Source organism: Geotrypetes seraphini, chromosome 9, assembly GCF_902459505.1.
Source record: "Geotrypetes seraphini chromosome 9, aGeoSer1.1, whole genome shotgun sequence".
NCBI lineage: Eukaryota > Metazoa > Chordata > Amphibia > Gymnophiona > Dermophiidae > Geotrypetes > Geotrypetes seraphini.
Window position 1 is genome coordinate 174559833 of NC_047092.1, and position 15446 is coordinate 174575278.

Below are 15446 nucleotides of genomic sequence, written 5' to 3' on the forward strand. Positions count from 1 at the left end.
AGAGGAGAACATTGATCAACTCCAGCAGCTGCGCGTGCACAGCTTTTTGAAAGCGTGCGGCTGGGTGAAAAAGAAAGCTGGCAAACTCTGCATATAAGGTGAGGTGGAGGGAGGGAAATGTAGGGCTGCAGAACGAATTATTTTGTTTTACATGTATTCTTATGGGAAAACAGGGCTGCAGAACGAATTATTTTGTTTTACATGTATTCTTATGGGAAAACGCGTTTCACACAACGAACTTTTCGCATAACAAACTTGCTCCTGGAACGAATTAAGTTCGTTGTGTGAGGCACCACTGTATTTAGAATATTTTAGAAATGGTACCAGAAATATATATTTAACTTGTATACTTTGTAAACTTTTTCTTTAAGCCTGAGGAATTTATTTGTCTGAGACAGCTAACACATTCTCTTAGAAGGCAGGACTAAGTAAGCTGAAGTGACATGTCACCAGTTATTGTAATAGTATACAGTGGAACCTTGGTTTACGAGCATAATTCGTTCCAGAAGCATGCTCGTAAACCAAAATACTCGTATATCAAAGCGAGTTTCCCCAAAGGAAATAATGGAAACTCGGTTTGATACGTTCCCATCCCCCCTCCCGAGGCCAGCGGCGCTGCTCCCCCCCCCCCCGCTCACAAAGGGCCCCCCCATGCGAACCAGCACCCCCCATTCCACGCGAACCGGCACCCCCCGCCCGAACAACTTGAACTTACCCCCCCGTCTGGCACCGGCACACAGCCCACAGGACGTGCCAGTGACGCTAGAAGATCTTCCTGCCTCTGCCAGCCTTGAGCATGCATCTGCGCATGCTCAAGGCCTTCTAATTTTCCCTCTCGCCGAGGGAGAATTAGATAACAGGAAAAAAATTATACTAACTCTTACTTACATTCCAATCCAAGGATGTTACATCTTTGTTGCTTGGTACATCCTGTCCTCCTTCTCGTATACAATGCCGGAGTACCAGCTGTGTAGAACCACTGGTACTATTTTCACTAAGATTCCATATTCGTGCTGTTGAATCTCCAGACCTACAGAGCAAGACAAAAAATCAATTTGCTCAGACTACAACTAAACACCTCCATCTTGTTTAAATTTCTCTTACAAGGAATTATCCTTAGTCTTTTGAATTCAGCTCCTCACAGGAAGTTAGCATACAAGCTCTCCATTCCCCAGTAAAATAGTTGACAGCTGCAGGAAAACACCACATATCCATTGTAACCTGTTTAAAAATGCTCAACTTATCCTCTAATATTTCTCTAAATTGGCTGGTGGTCCTCCAGGACAGGGTTGGGAACCACTAATCTAGACCAGTGTTCTTCAACCACCGGTCTATGGACCGGTACCGGTCCACAGAAATTTCTTGCCGGTCCATAGGGCCAGCATGTGCATCAGGCCCAAAACTTTGTTCTTCAACTGCCAGTCCACGGTACGATCGATGCGGCATTATGCCAGCTCCCTCTTCCTCACTGATTCAGTGCACAAAGCCATGGGCAGTGGCTCCTACGCGCATCCTGCGCCTGAACCGGAAGCTTTCTCTGACGTTGCAACGTCAGAGGGAAGGCTTCCAGATGAGGCACGGGACGTGCAAGGAGCTGCTGCCCACAGCTTTGTGCACTGCATCAGTGAGGAAGAGGGAGCTGGCCTGAAGATAATACCTGGGGCGGCATAAAATAGCCAGGCGGGAGCAGGCCAGAAGGTAAGGCATAGCATGGAGGGAGGGAGACAACAAAGGTAGGGGGGAATGATTTTATTTTTGAATTTAGTGATTGAATTATGTCAATTTTGAGAATTTACATCTGCTGTCAGTGTGTTTTGTGTAGTTTAATTTTGTGGTTACCCATTATGTGTTGTTAATAAGAGTATATTGTGTATCTGTGAAAAATGAATGGAAAAAATAGTGTTACAATTAGTACTATTCTGGGGGCAGGGTCTGGGGTGGAGATTGGGTAGAGATGGGTGGGGTCTGTCCCACGACTTAGCCCAGTGTTCTTCAACCGCCGGTCCACGGACTGATGCCGGTCCACAGAATAATTCTTTTATTTCTGCTGGTCCATAGGTGTAAAAAGATTGAAAAACACTGGTCTAGACTATACACATTTGTGCTCATAGACTTAAACCTATATTTGGATTTTCTTGTATTTTGTAAAGTATGTGTTTTGGTTACCTCTTCCTCTAAGATCATATCTCTATTTTTATCACTAATATAATGGTTTTGTTGGAGGTACTATAATTCCAGGAAAGCAAAGTTGCTTACCTGTAACAGGTGTTCGCCATAGATAGCAGGGGAATGCAGCCACACTTGCTGGTGAAGTCCTCTGACTGAGCCTCCGTGCCGGTGCCCTCCCCTAGATTCAGTAGATTTTTTTTTCTCTACTGAGCATGTGCTGATTACGTTGCCTCTGGGACTCTGCCTTTCAACTGTCAGTTATGGCACTAGCTTATAGAACTATCTGGTAATTCCCCTGCTGTCTACGAAGAACACCTGTTACAGGTAAGCAACTTTGCTTTCACCGGAGACAAGCAGGGGAAATGCAGGCACATTTAGTGGTGAGTCCCTAACTTAAAACCGAGATGGGTGAAGGAAAAAACTTATAGCTCAAATAAATTTCGGAGGACTGACTATCCAAACTGCGTATCTTGCGCTGAACTGTGATCCAAACAATAATGCTTAGGAAGTAGGAACAGAGAACTACGTTGCTACTCTGCAGATATCCTGAATTGGGACTGATCTTAAATTTGCAATTGAGGAAGCTGTAGCACGTAGTTGATGTGCTCCAATCTGCCCTGGGGGAGATAAACGAGTTGTATCTTAGCAAAAAGAGATGAAATGAGCAATCCATGAAGATATAGTCCATTGCGAGGCTGAATTTCCTTGAGCAGCTGAATTGAAGGAGACAAAAAGTTGATTAGTAGTACTGATAGGAGAAGTTTTCTCCAGGTAAAATAAAAGTGCTTTTCCACTGAAGAAGGATGTGGAGGAGGAGAAAATGATGGCAATATTAGAGACCGATTGGTATGGAAGTCTGCTGCTACGTTTGGAAGAAACTTTGGATGAGTACATAGTAGCACTTTATTAGGGAAAAATTGAAGATATGGAGAATAAATGACAAACACTTGCCATTTGTTAACTCTTCGGGCTGATGGAAAAGTTACTAGAAATACATTTTTTTTGGTAGCAAGAAAAAGGTAATATAGCAGACCCCAAAGGTTCAAAAGGAGTTTGTGAGATAGGATTCCAATCCAGGAAAGTATGGAATGCAGAGATGGCTGAAAGATGGAGTCATACAGATTTGGTTTGTAGTCCCAATTCTGCGAAATGTAGCAAAGAGGACAAAATGTGATCAATCGGGCAACAGAATGGATCCTGAGCGTGTAAGTGTGCCCATATGGAAAAACACTGCCCAACTGACCGATAAGATTTTCATGCATATGGTCTCCTTACTCCTTACTGATGAAGAGACCGGCATCTCAGAAAGGACTGTCCGATCAATCTCCCTGCATTGAGGTTGAGATTGCAAAGTTTAGAATTTAACAGGTGACCAATTTGTTGGGATAGAAGAGACGGAAGATCCTTTGACAGAAGAGAAGAAGCTTCAAGAGAATCCAAAACTATGCAATATCAAAGTTGACTGGGCCAGCGTGGTGTAATGCGAATAGCTGGCTTTGTCTCTGATGGTCCTTTAAAGAACTGTGGAGATTAACAGAATCGATGGGAAATTGTAGAGTAGATTGTGGATTCCTTGGAATTAAAAAGTTTCTCTGGGGACTGCATGATCGGTAGTTGTGAGGAAGTAATACTGATACACTGAGTAGTGATAGCCGAAGCAAACAGACCTATCGTGGAAGTACCCCATTGTTGAAACATGTGTAGCACGACGTGTGGGTTTAAAGTCCAGTCATGAGGATCGAGTGTGCAGCTTAGGGAAGCAGGAAAGATGTTCATTGTCCCTGGAATGTATACCGCTTGTATTTCTGTAGAGAGAGATTGCAAAGGACTGTAGATGGTAGGCTGCTGTGCAACAGGGTAAAGACCCAGAGCCTCCTTGTTTGGTCAGAGAGAACATTGGTATCTGGTAGTCAGCTTGAATCAAGAGGCGCGAGTTGCTAATCCCAGGACTGGAGGTGATTTTTTTTTTTAATTCTTTATTCATTTTTAAACTTTCAACAAGTGATTTAGAATACAATCATATACACTTTAATGTCACTTATTAATCTAACAAGTTGATTCATATTATAATTCCTCCCTCCATTATAACTATTAATAACATTGTAATTTCAGATAACTTTAAAATAAAACCCACCCACCCCCACCCTGTATTTTAATAAATAAAAGGGGAAGAAATAAATTATTATATATAATCAATCCATACAATATTTTGTTAATGGCTCCCAAACATCATTAAACTTTTTATAACGTCCCTGCTAAATAGCTAATATTCTTTCCATTTTAAAAAAGGACTGGAGGTGATTGAAGTAAGCTCCTAAACTCGTTTGAGGCATCTGTGGTGATGCTGAGCAAAGGAGGTCGAGACTGAAACAAACCTCCTTGTTTGAGGAACGGAGGGTGGATCCACCAAGAAAGAGTAACTTTATCCTTGCTTGGCAACAGAATACTCTGGGTCCGGTAGAGCTTGGGATGCCATTGCAGGAGACGCATGCAGAGTCTGGCATGTGTAACTGAAGCAAGGGATGCATCCATGTGACGTAAGAGGTCTTAAAAGTCTGTGTGCTGGGAGAGTAGAGGCTTGTCCCATGTGTAGCGCCAGGGTGATTGCCTTATGACACTCATCTGTAGATAAGTTCTGGGAGAGATCGTGTCTAGCTGAACCCATAATACATGAGGCAATGCGTCAGTTGAAGGTTTGGGTTGTCAGAATTGAAGTATGAAACCCAGAGCTTGGAGAGAGTGCAGTGTGGCCTGATGGTAAGAAGCAATTGCTCCCTGGTGTGTGTTACAATGAGCCAGTCATCCACGTAAGGAAATACCCTGTGATGATTTCATCTGAATTTGGCTGCTACCACTGCCAAACGCCTTATGAATACACGTGGTGCTGGAGACAGGTGGAAAAGCGGAACTTTGAACTGCTGATGCTTGTTAAGGAATTGGACTCTTGAGAAATCTCTAATGGGAAGAATGAATAGAAATGTGAGAAAAAGAAGTGGAAGTGAAAATATGCAAAGGTTTTCCCCACCTGAGACATGCATTCAGGGGACGAATGTAGAGAATAAGGCAGAGATTGTGAGTATTCTTAGGAACCTATTCCATGGTATTATTTTGAAATAACAGATACATTTCCTTTATCAACTGAAGTAAGGATGAGGTTTGGAAGGAAATTGAGGGAGTATCCTCAAGAAAAATATTATGAGCACCCAAGAGTCTGTTGCGATGCTCTGGTTAGGGGATTCCCAGTGGTAGAGTGTGAAAAAGTAAATGTTATGAGCTGACAGCTATGTACACTTCCTTGGATGTTGCTTTTGAGGAAATGAAGAAGTCTGCGTTCTCATAGGAGCAGTCTTATATAAGGAGTAAAGCAACTCCGAGGATAGTACTGATGCGAATTTTTCTTTTTTTTAATAGTCTGTGATAAGCTGAAAGCATACCAGATCTGTGATAAAGCTGGGATTGATCTATGGGATGTGGGGAGTGGCCACACATGGAGTGTAGAATCTTCCATAAGGTGGGACACTGTAGCCCTTACTCTTTTACCAAACCACAATCTCCAAGAAAGGGAGCAGCTCCCAGGATGTGGGGTTTTGATATTTGGTGTGGTATTGGCTGCACATCATGTCCTGGCGCATTCTCAGCTCTATAGTTTAGGTCTAGTCTGCTGGAAGCTGTGGAAATCGATTGTGGCTGTTGACAGTTAGCCAGCTGGTGATCTTGTAGTGAGAGAGAAAACAAAAGAAAACATAGCATCTAAAAAAACCTTCGCCTGTGGGTCTCTGTGTATAGGGAAGTAGGTATAGAAAGCTGTTTCTGAAGAACAGGGGTGTCAGAAAGAGCAATAGGAAAGAGAGACCAGTTAGCAACTCTTTTTTTAACAAATGAGAAAGCACAGTTACTTACCGTAACAGTTGTTATCCATGGACCGGAGGCAGATATTCTCAACATGTGGGTGACTTCATCCACAGAGCCCCGCAAGCAGATTTGCTTGAAGAACTTTCAGAGAGTTTGCGAGTGCTGCACCGCACATGCGCGAGTGTCTTCCCGCCGAATGTTGTAGGTCGCGCGTCTCCTCTGAGGTACCTCAGTTGAGATAGCTAGCTAAGAAGCCAACCACGGGAGGTGGGTGGGTTGTGATAATAGCTGCCTGCTGTCCATGGATAAAAACTGTTACGGTAAGTAACTGTGCTTTATCCCAGGACAAGCAGGTGGCATATTCTCAACATGTGGGTGACCTCCAAGCTAACCAGAATGGGATGGTGGGAGTGTTGGCAAATTAGGAGAATAAATGTTGTAAAATTGCCTGGCCAAAATGGCCGTTCTGTTTGGAGAAAGTATCCAGACAATGAGAGGTGAATGTATGAACCGAAGACCAAGTGGCAGCCTTGCAGATTTCCTCAATAAGAGTTGATCTGAGGAAAGCTACAGACCCCGCCATAGCTCTAACTGTATGGCCCGTGAATCAACCCTGCAGAGGGAGACCAGCCTGAGCATAGCATAAAGAGATGCAAGCAGCCATCCAGTTGGAGATGGTTCGCTTGGAAACAGGATGCCCCAACTTATTTGGATCGAAGGAGATAAAAAGTTGAGGAGCGGTTGAGTAGAGTGCATTACAAGTACAAAGCCAAAGCACGTTTACAGTCCAAAGTATGAAGAGCAGTTTTTCCAGGATGAGAATGAGGCTTTGGAAAAAACACTGGAAGTACAATGGATTGATTGAGATGAAATTCTGAAAGATGGATCTGCCACTAAAGCTTATAGCTCACTGACCCGTCTAACAGAGGTAGAAAGAAACATAGAAAGATGACGGCAGAAAAGGGCTACAGCCCATCAAGTCTGCCCACTCTATTGACCCACCCCATTAAGTCTGAATACTAATGACCTAATTCCTTAACTCGACCCTCGTAGGGATCCCACGTGGATGTCCCATTTATTCTTAAAGTCGAGCACGCTGGTGGCCTTGATCATCTGCACCGGAAGTCTGTTCCAGTGATCTACCACCCTTTCTGTGAAGAAATACTTCCTGGTGCCACCACTAAATTTCCCTCCTCTGAGTTTGAGCGGGTGCCCCCTTGTGACCGAGGGTCCCTTGGGAAAGAATATATCGTTTTCCACCTCGACATGACCCATGACGTACTTAAATGTCTCAATCATGTCACCCCTTTCCCTGCGCTCCTCTAGGGATAGAGCTGCAGTTTGCCCAGTCTTTCTTCGTATGAGAGACCCTTGAGCCCCGCGACCATCCTAGTGGCCATCCGCTGGACCGACTCAGGTAAGCGCAATGAGAAAAACTATTTTCCATGTGAGATATTGTAGATGAGCCGAAGCCATTGGTTCAAAGGGAGGCAATGACAAGGTTGCAAGAACAACATTGAGATCCCAAACCACTGAAGGTGGCTTGAGAGGTGGTTTGACATTGAAAAGTCCTTTCATAAATCTGGAAACCACAGGATGAGCAGAAAGGGGTTTCCCTTCGATAGGCTGATGAAAAGCAGCAATGGCACAGAAGTGGACTCAAATGGATGTGGATTTGAGGCCAGATTGGGATAAGTGCAGCAGGTAATCCAAAACCAAAGACGAGGTAGATTGCAGCTCCCTGTGATGAATGGTACACCAAACAGAAAATCTAGTCCATTTTTGGGTGTATCACTGCCTAGTGGCAGGCTTTCTGGAAGCCTTTACAATGTCCTGTAAGATTTAGAAAACTGTAGAATGGCAGTTAGGTTGAGAGGTACCAAGCTGTTAGGTGTAGAGACTGCAGGCTGGGATGAAGCAGAGACCTTTGACTCTATGTAATCAGAGAGGGAAATACTGGTAGAAGCATAGGCTCCCTGGTGCTGAGTTGAAGTAGAATGGAGTACCATGGTTGTCTGGGCCACCGAGGAGCTATCAGAATCATGGTGGCATGCTGCTGCTTGAGTTTGACAAGAATCTTGAGAATGAGAGGGAATGGGGGAAACGTATAGAGAAACCGATTTGCCTATTCCAGAAGAAAATCATCTGCCTCTAGGCAGTGAGGAGAGTATATTCTGGAGCAGAACTGAGGCAGTTTGTTGTTGTGGGAAGATGCAAAGAGGTCTTATCTGAGGAGTTCCCCACTGAGCAAAAATGTAATGTAGAGGCGAGGAATTGAGTGTCCATTCATGAGTTGTAGAAATTTACTCAATTTGTCCGCCAGTTTTTTTCTCCTTGGATGTAGACAGCTCTCAGGAAGGTATTGTGAAGGATTGCCCATTCCAAAGCTTCAGAGCTTCTTGGCAAAGAGGGAGGGCAAAGAGGGAGAGATCCTGTTCCTCCCTGCTTGTTTACATAATACATAGCGACTTGATTGTCCATTCGAATGAGGACTACCTTGTCGCAGAGAAGATGCTGAAAAGCTTTCAGAGCATAGAAGATCGCTCTGAGTTCCAACAGATTTATATGACATCGACAATCTGCGCTGGACCTTGAGTATGGAGACCATCTAGGTGAGCCCCCCCCAAGCGTAGGTCGAGGAACCTTCTGATGAGGGGACGTGTGAAGTAGCAAACCTCTGGAAAGATTCAAAGAGAGCATCCACCAGTGGAGAGACTGTCTCAACGAAGGAGTCACTGTAATGTGTTGAGAGAGTGGGTTGCAAGCCTGCTGCCACTGAGATGCCAGGGTCCACTAAGGAATTCGGAGGTGAAGTCTGGCAAAAGGAGTCACGTGAACTGTAGAGGCCATGTAACCGAGAAAAACCAGCATGTGTCTTGCCGAGATTGACGTGAGGGAAGACACTTGTTGACAAAGGGGAATGAGAGCATCCTGACGTTGTTGAGGTAGGAACGCTCTCAGTTGAACAGTGTCCAGGACGGCTCCAATAAACTGTAGAGTTTGGGAGGGGCATAGCTGGGACTTTGGAAAATTTATTTCGAACTCAAGACTTTGTTGAAAAGAAATAGTCCGTTGGGTCGCTAAAATAACCCCTTGTTGTAATGAGGCTTTAATGAGCCAGTCATCCAGATACGGAAGACTTGAAGACCCTGCATCCACAGGGATGCAGCCGCCACCACCACCAGGCATTTGGTGAAGACTCTGGGAGATGATGACAGCACTCTGTATTGGAGATGAAGATTCCCCACCCGAAATCTTAGAAATCTGCGAGAGGCTGGATGAATTGGAATATGAATGTAAGCCTCTGAGATCTAGGGAGCATAACCAATCTTCTTGATCCATCAGGGGATACAGGGTTGGAAGAGAGAGCATTCAAAACTTTTCTTTGACAAGAAATTTGTTGAGAGCACTGAGATCAAGGATAGGTTGCAAATCTCCCGTCTTCTTTGGGACCAGAAAGTTAACGGGAATAAAAACCTGTGTCCTGTTGGGCCAAGGGAATCTCTTCGATGGCATGGAGGCGAAGAAGAGCCTGAGTCTCCTAAAGAAGAAGGGGGAGAAGCAACACATTGGAAGGAAACTCTTTTGGAGGGAGATCTGGTGGAATTTGAAGAAATTGGAGCAAGTAACCCTCTCTGATGATGGTGAGAACCCAGAGGTCTGATGTAATCTGCTCCCACTGTTGGTAAAAATGATGACGGCAATCTCCTATGGGAGAACAGAAGACTGATGCATGAAGACTGATGTTATACTCAGACTTAGATTGCCAAAACGGCTGTGCAGACTTAGCTACACCAGGAGTCTGGTGTTTTTGTTGACGCTGCTGCTGCGGATGTTTCCTGGGTGGAGGGCTGGAATAAGCCGGAGTAGATTTTTGTGGATAACAACGTTGAGGTGGCCTATAGGGCTTAGCAGCTGGAGGCTTAGACTTAGGTCTAATCAAAGAGGCAAATGACCGTTCATGCTCTGACAGACGCTTGGGTGGCAGCCTCAATGGATTTTTCGAACAGCTCATTACCTTGACAGGGTATATTGGCTAGGCGATCTTGAAGGTTAGGATCCATGTCAACAATCTGTAACCAAGCCAGGCGTCGCATTACCACAGAAAAAGCAATGACTCGAGATGAAATTTCAAATACATCATAAGCCGCTTGTGGCATAAACAATTATTTGAGATAAGAGTATGGTGGAGCTGTTGAAACTCAGGCAACCGCTGCTCAGGTAAGTCTGAGAAGAAGTAGGGCATGGTCTTTATGCAGTACTTCAGATAAGAGGTGAATATGAAGTTGTAGTTCAAAATCCTGTTTGCCATCATGGAATTTTGATAAAGACAGTGTCCAAATTTGTCCATTGTCTGTCCCTCTCTTCCTGGAGGGACTGCAGCATAGACTTTGGTGGGATTAGACTTTTTGAGAGATGATTCTACCACCAAAGATTGGTGAGACAATTGCGGCTTCTCAAACCCTTTACAAGGAACCGTGCGGTAACGAGATTCCATTTTGGAGGGTATAGCCAGAATAGAATAAGGAGTCTCAAGATTTCTCAGGAAAGTTTGCTTTAAAACAGGATTCATGGGAAGTCTCAAAGTTTGGCGGATGGGGCAATTCCAATTCAGCCAAATACTCAGGAGTATACTTAGACTCGGATTGTAGATCAATTTTAAGAACTTTACTCATGTCAAATATTAATTTGGAAAACAATGTGGATTTTGCAGATGAAGAACCCTCAGGAGGAGAAGTAGAGCGAGAGCAAGGTGCTGCAGAATAAGAAGGAGAAGCCTCCCTGGAGTACTGGGAAGGGATGTCTGTCCAACGTAAGTCACAGAAGAAGCTCCACTGTGTGATATAGGTGGAGTCAGAGAGTGCTTACGTTTGAGAGGACGTGATGGAGAGGTCCTAGGAGTGTGAGGGACTGAATGCCTTGACTCATGCCTCATAAAAACCTGCGAATGAGGATCCCTTGTAGCATGCCTCAACAGAGGAGTCTGCGACTTTGACGTGCTGGACGTGCCTCGAAGTGGAGAACGAGGCATTAAAGGCTTCGTGGTACGAGACCTATGCCCAGTTTTGGAGGGAATCTCGAAGGGCCTCGAAAAACAAGGTATAGAAGACTACGTATCCTTCCATGGAGGCAGGTGCCTCAATGGAGAGGAATGCTTCGAATGAGACTTGGAACGAGGCTTGTGCCCCACCTCTCAAACAGGTTTAACAGCTGGAGACCTGGAAGGACAAGGTGATTAGTCACTGGAGGACAAAGGCCGAGACCTAACAGGTTTAGCTCCTTGTGCCTCGACAGAATGCTCAGACTGGCTCGCAGAAAGCAGGGTCGAGGCAGGGGCAAGCTTAGCAAAAACAGAGGTGAGCTGCCTGGTTAAGATGGCTTGCAGCGTGTCCTCAAAGACAGGCACCGAGCCCAATGACTCTGGTCTAGAAGATGCAGCAGTGCACTCCACAGAGGGTGACCTCGAAGATGAGTATTTCCTGGTTTTGGAGGCACGCTTTGTAGAAGGTCTCGTAGAGGCCGGCACGACTGCACTCATTGCTTGGACTGCCTGAGACTCAGCTAGAGGCTTCTTAGCTAGTATACCTGCGGAGGGAAGAGCAGACTTGCCTGTGGACGAGGCCTTAGGAGCAGCCTTTACCGACTAAGGCGACTTGCTGAAGGTCGAGGACTTGGTCGACGGGGCTGCCACCAAGGTCGAGGCCTTTTCCGTAGATGGTTCCATTGAACCAAAGAGCTGCTGAATCTGGACATAACGTCTCCAAAGAGCTCTTTTTTGAAGGGTAGCACAGCATGGGCACAACTCAGGGGAATGTTTGGGTCCCAAGCACTTAATATACCAACGGTGCAGGTCGGTGAGTGAAATTGTCTGTTTGCACTGGCTATATCTTTTAAATCCCGTAACAGGCCGGGACATAGAAAAAAGGACAGCCATAGCCAACAAGGGCCAGCAACAGGGCCTGAGTCCAAGCTGTGTGGCGCGCCTCTTATAAAAAAAAATAAAATAAAAAAATAAAGAACTTTGCTTTTTTTTTTGTCGGTTCTAGTCTGGCGGGGACCGACAAAAAAAAGCAAAGCTCTTCTTTTTTTTTTAATAAGAGGCGTGCCGCACAGTGACTTACAAAAAAAAAGAAATAAAGAAAAGCCGCAGTGCAAGAAGGCACAACTCGAATTCAGGCAGAGCTGAGAAAAACGAGAACTGAGGTACCTCAGAAGAGATACGCGACCTACCTTCGGCGGGAAGGCACTCGCGTATGCACGGTGGAGCACTCACAAACTTCCTGAAAGTTCTTCAAGCAAGTCTGCTTGCGAGGCTGTCCACTTCGGGGCTCTGTGGATGACATTACCCACATGTTGAGAATATGCTGCCTGCTTGTCCTGGGATAAGATAAAATACTACCTGCTTCCAGATGAGTGAAGACTGAAGACTGTGAGGCATTCACAGTGCTCACAGGAGGCCTCTCCATCACAGTCCATGAAGAAGCAGCAGACATGGGCTGTTTTTGGACACGCAGTGGCTTTACATAAACTGGTGGGAGAGGTGGGTTGGTAGGCTCTGGAGCCATTTGTGTTCTGTAAACGTTGGCCGTAGTTGCTGATTGAATTTGCACAACCAGCTGCGGTGTTGAAAAGGCTTCCCTCTCCCGGTGGTACCTTACTTAGACCCTAAGGGGAAGGAGACATTGGAAAGAAGTGTGGCGTCGAGGATTTGTTTAATAGTCACTGGTTCCCTTCAAATGTTGGCTGCATTTGCTAGGCTTCTCTCCCCAGGTGGTACCTTACTTGGGCCCTGAGTGGGAGGGGCCCTTGGAGAGAAGTGCGGCTTCAGGGATTTCTCCGCACTGTTCATCCGTTGAGTTCTTCGCGGTCCTAACAACCGCCGTATAAAACAAGGCTGCCAGCTGTTGAAAACAAAATACTGGCAGTTATCCTGCTTCACTGAAAAGAAACTTCAATTTTTTTTTTTTTTAAAGTGAAAGAAGTTATTTAAAACTAGTTAGTTCTCTTTTTCATTATTTTCACTGAAAGAAGAAGATTTAAAACTAGTTATTCATATTATCTATTCTTGTCCTTACTTTATTTTTTTCTTGACTGAAGAGGCAAGGACAGGAGAGAGCTGTGACCTAATTGGCACCATCAAAGAAAAAATTGACAGTTGAGAGGCGGAGTCCCAGAGCCAAGGTAGTCCGCACATGCTCAGTAGAAAATCCCCCCAAAACTACTGAATCTAGGGAAGAGCACCGGCACGCAGGCTTAATCAATCAGAGGACTTCACCAGCAAGTGTGCCTGCATTTCCCCTGCTTGTCTCCGGAGAAATATTTTTTTCCATTTGCCATTCTCTTCCTCTAAAACAGTGTATTGCAAACTGTGTGTCATGGCACACCAGTGTGCTTCCTGAGATTTCAGGTGTGCCGCGACACACTGGTAAGGAGGAAAGTCATCCACACCAGCTGACTGCCTACAGGACGTGCCGCTCACGGTAAGAGGCACTTCCTGTAGGCAGTCAGCCGGGGTAGATGACTCTCCTCCTGGCCGGTGTCTCTCCTCCTCTCCCCACACTTCCCGGATCCCTCCACCGAAGTGGGTCGTGGCCTAATGGGCCTCTGCGCATGCGATGACATGGGCACTGAATTTAGTGTGCCACCAATCAGAAAGTTTGCGAGACACTGCTCCAATATAAACCCAGTTTACATATTGGTTGAATTTTTCAATTAGGATTTTTTTGGCCAGTCCAGGGTCTGTAATCTTGTCTAGAGTGGAAGCCATTTTTATTCAGATTTGTAGAGAAAATAATGACTTTGTAGAATTCAGTAGCTAAAATATAACAGTTTATCAATAGATTGATGTAGAGAAGGTCTAAAGACAAGACTAGACTCCTACTCTTTGCTGAAAAAACAAGCAGAAGCAGGAATTTTTTTGTAAGAATATATGCAGCAAAATCACAACAGAACAATTCAGGTAGCAAAGCCAAAGTTAGACAAAGAAATATATAAAATAAAATTGAAATTGCTTAACAACTGGTAAATCTGGAATCTGAAGACAACCACACCAGTTTTATGTGAAAACAACTGCAAATCAGGATCTCTAAGTGTCCTGACTGGACCCCAAACCCCCCCTCCTCCCCAAGAGATTTACCAACAATGGCGTCAGGTAACTTTTCAGCTCTTAAAATTATATGGGGGAGAGAGGGTTGGCATAGACTGGGCTTAACAAAACTGCAGTTTTAAAATCCAACTAACTCTTACCCTGATGCTAAAAGATCACTAACTGGATTCCATGCACAGATGAATACTTCAGATTCATGACCACGCAGTACTACAGCTTTATTGGGAGGAATTTCAACATCTCCATCTACTTCCATCATGTCCGTATGATTGTCTGTCACAAGAAACAGCAATAGAATAAATCAAATATTTGCTTTAATTATTCCCAGGATGTTAATCTTAAATATAGTACTTAAATAAATAATAGGTTTCAGACTATATTTAGTTCAATAAAAAGGTTATCAAATTCAGAACCCATTTTCAGTATACGCTAGGAAACAAGACTTGGGTATCCCCTATTCTGAAGCAACCTATAGATCTGCATTTATTAGAGAACATTTTCATAAGGTTATATGGTCTGCAGCTGTAGGAAAGATTAGGTTCTTACCTCGGTAATCTTCTTTCTAGTAGACAGACACTTTATTCCTGAACCTTCAGGTTGTCAACCCCCTCTTGCAAGAATTCTTGTAGAAAGCCTCATTAGCATTTTTTGTTCCATCTCCCATCCCTCTGGGCTGTCCCTTCAATTCCTTAGTTTGTACTTGAGAATGACACAGGGACAAGTTTTTCCCCGTCCCCGTGAGAATTCATTTTCCCATCCCTGTGAGTTCTTGTCCTGTCTCTGCCCCATTCCTGCAAACTAGAAGTGCCTTATTCGAAGTTACATCAGAAGAAAGGACTTTGGCAAAGGGAATGCCTGAGCAGGCCTTTGTGAGCAGATCGGCAGCAAGGTGAGCCCACATCTCCCTGGCTTCTTCTCTTTTGCCTTTTATTTTTTTTACTGGTTAGCTCTTTCAGATTACTTCTTCCCGGAATCAATCCCATCACCCTTCTTCCCCAACAGCATTTATCTAATTCCCACCCCCCGCATCTACTTTTAATTCGTGGAAACATTGTTGCCAAGAGGCGGTAGCGAAAGTGATTCACAGTTACCCTACCGTTAGTCAAGGTGTCTTCTTTCCATTGCAGATGCCCCAGTAGAAACAGGAAGTTGTCACTGAGAGCAGGCTGCAGTGGAGAGGAGCTTGGCTGCTAGATTCATAACCGCTACCGGCAACAAATTTTACAATAAAATAAAGGAAGATACGTGGGGGGGGGGAAGGAGGTGGAGAGGAGGAAATGATGGAGAGGGAGAGATGGATTTAGGGGAGATGATGGAG

General features: G+C 44.8%; 1 protein-coding gene across 7 annotated transcripts in view; it reads right to left on the reverse strand.

Annotated features, from left to right (window-relative positions):
- TBL1XR1 (TBL1X receptor 1) overlaps positions 1-15446 on the reverse strand; it is a 226475-nt gene that overhangs the window by 79119 nt on the left and 131910 nt on the right. For all 7 annotated transcript variants that reach the window (XM_033958026.1, XM_033958028.1, XM_033958031.1 and 4 more), the window contains 2 exons: positions 14269-14401; positions 889-1030 (listed from right to left, as the gene is read on the reverse strand). In XM_033958026.1, coding sequence (XP_033813917.1) covers positions 889-1030; positions 14269-14401 — 275 coding nt within the window. The remainder of the gene's footprint in view (positions 1-888; positions 1031-14268; positions 14402-15446) is intronic.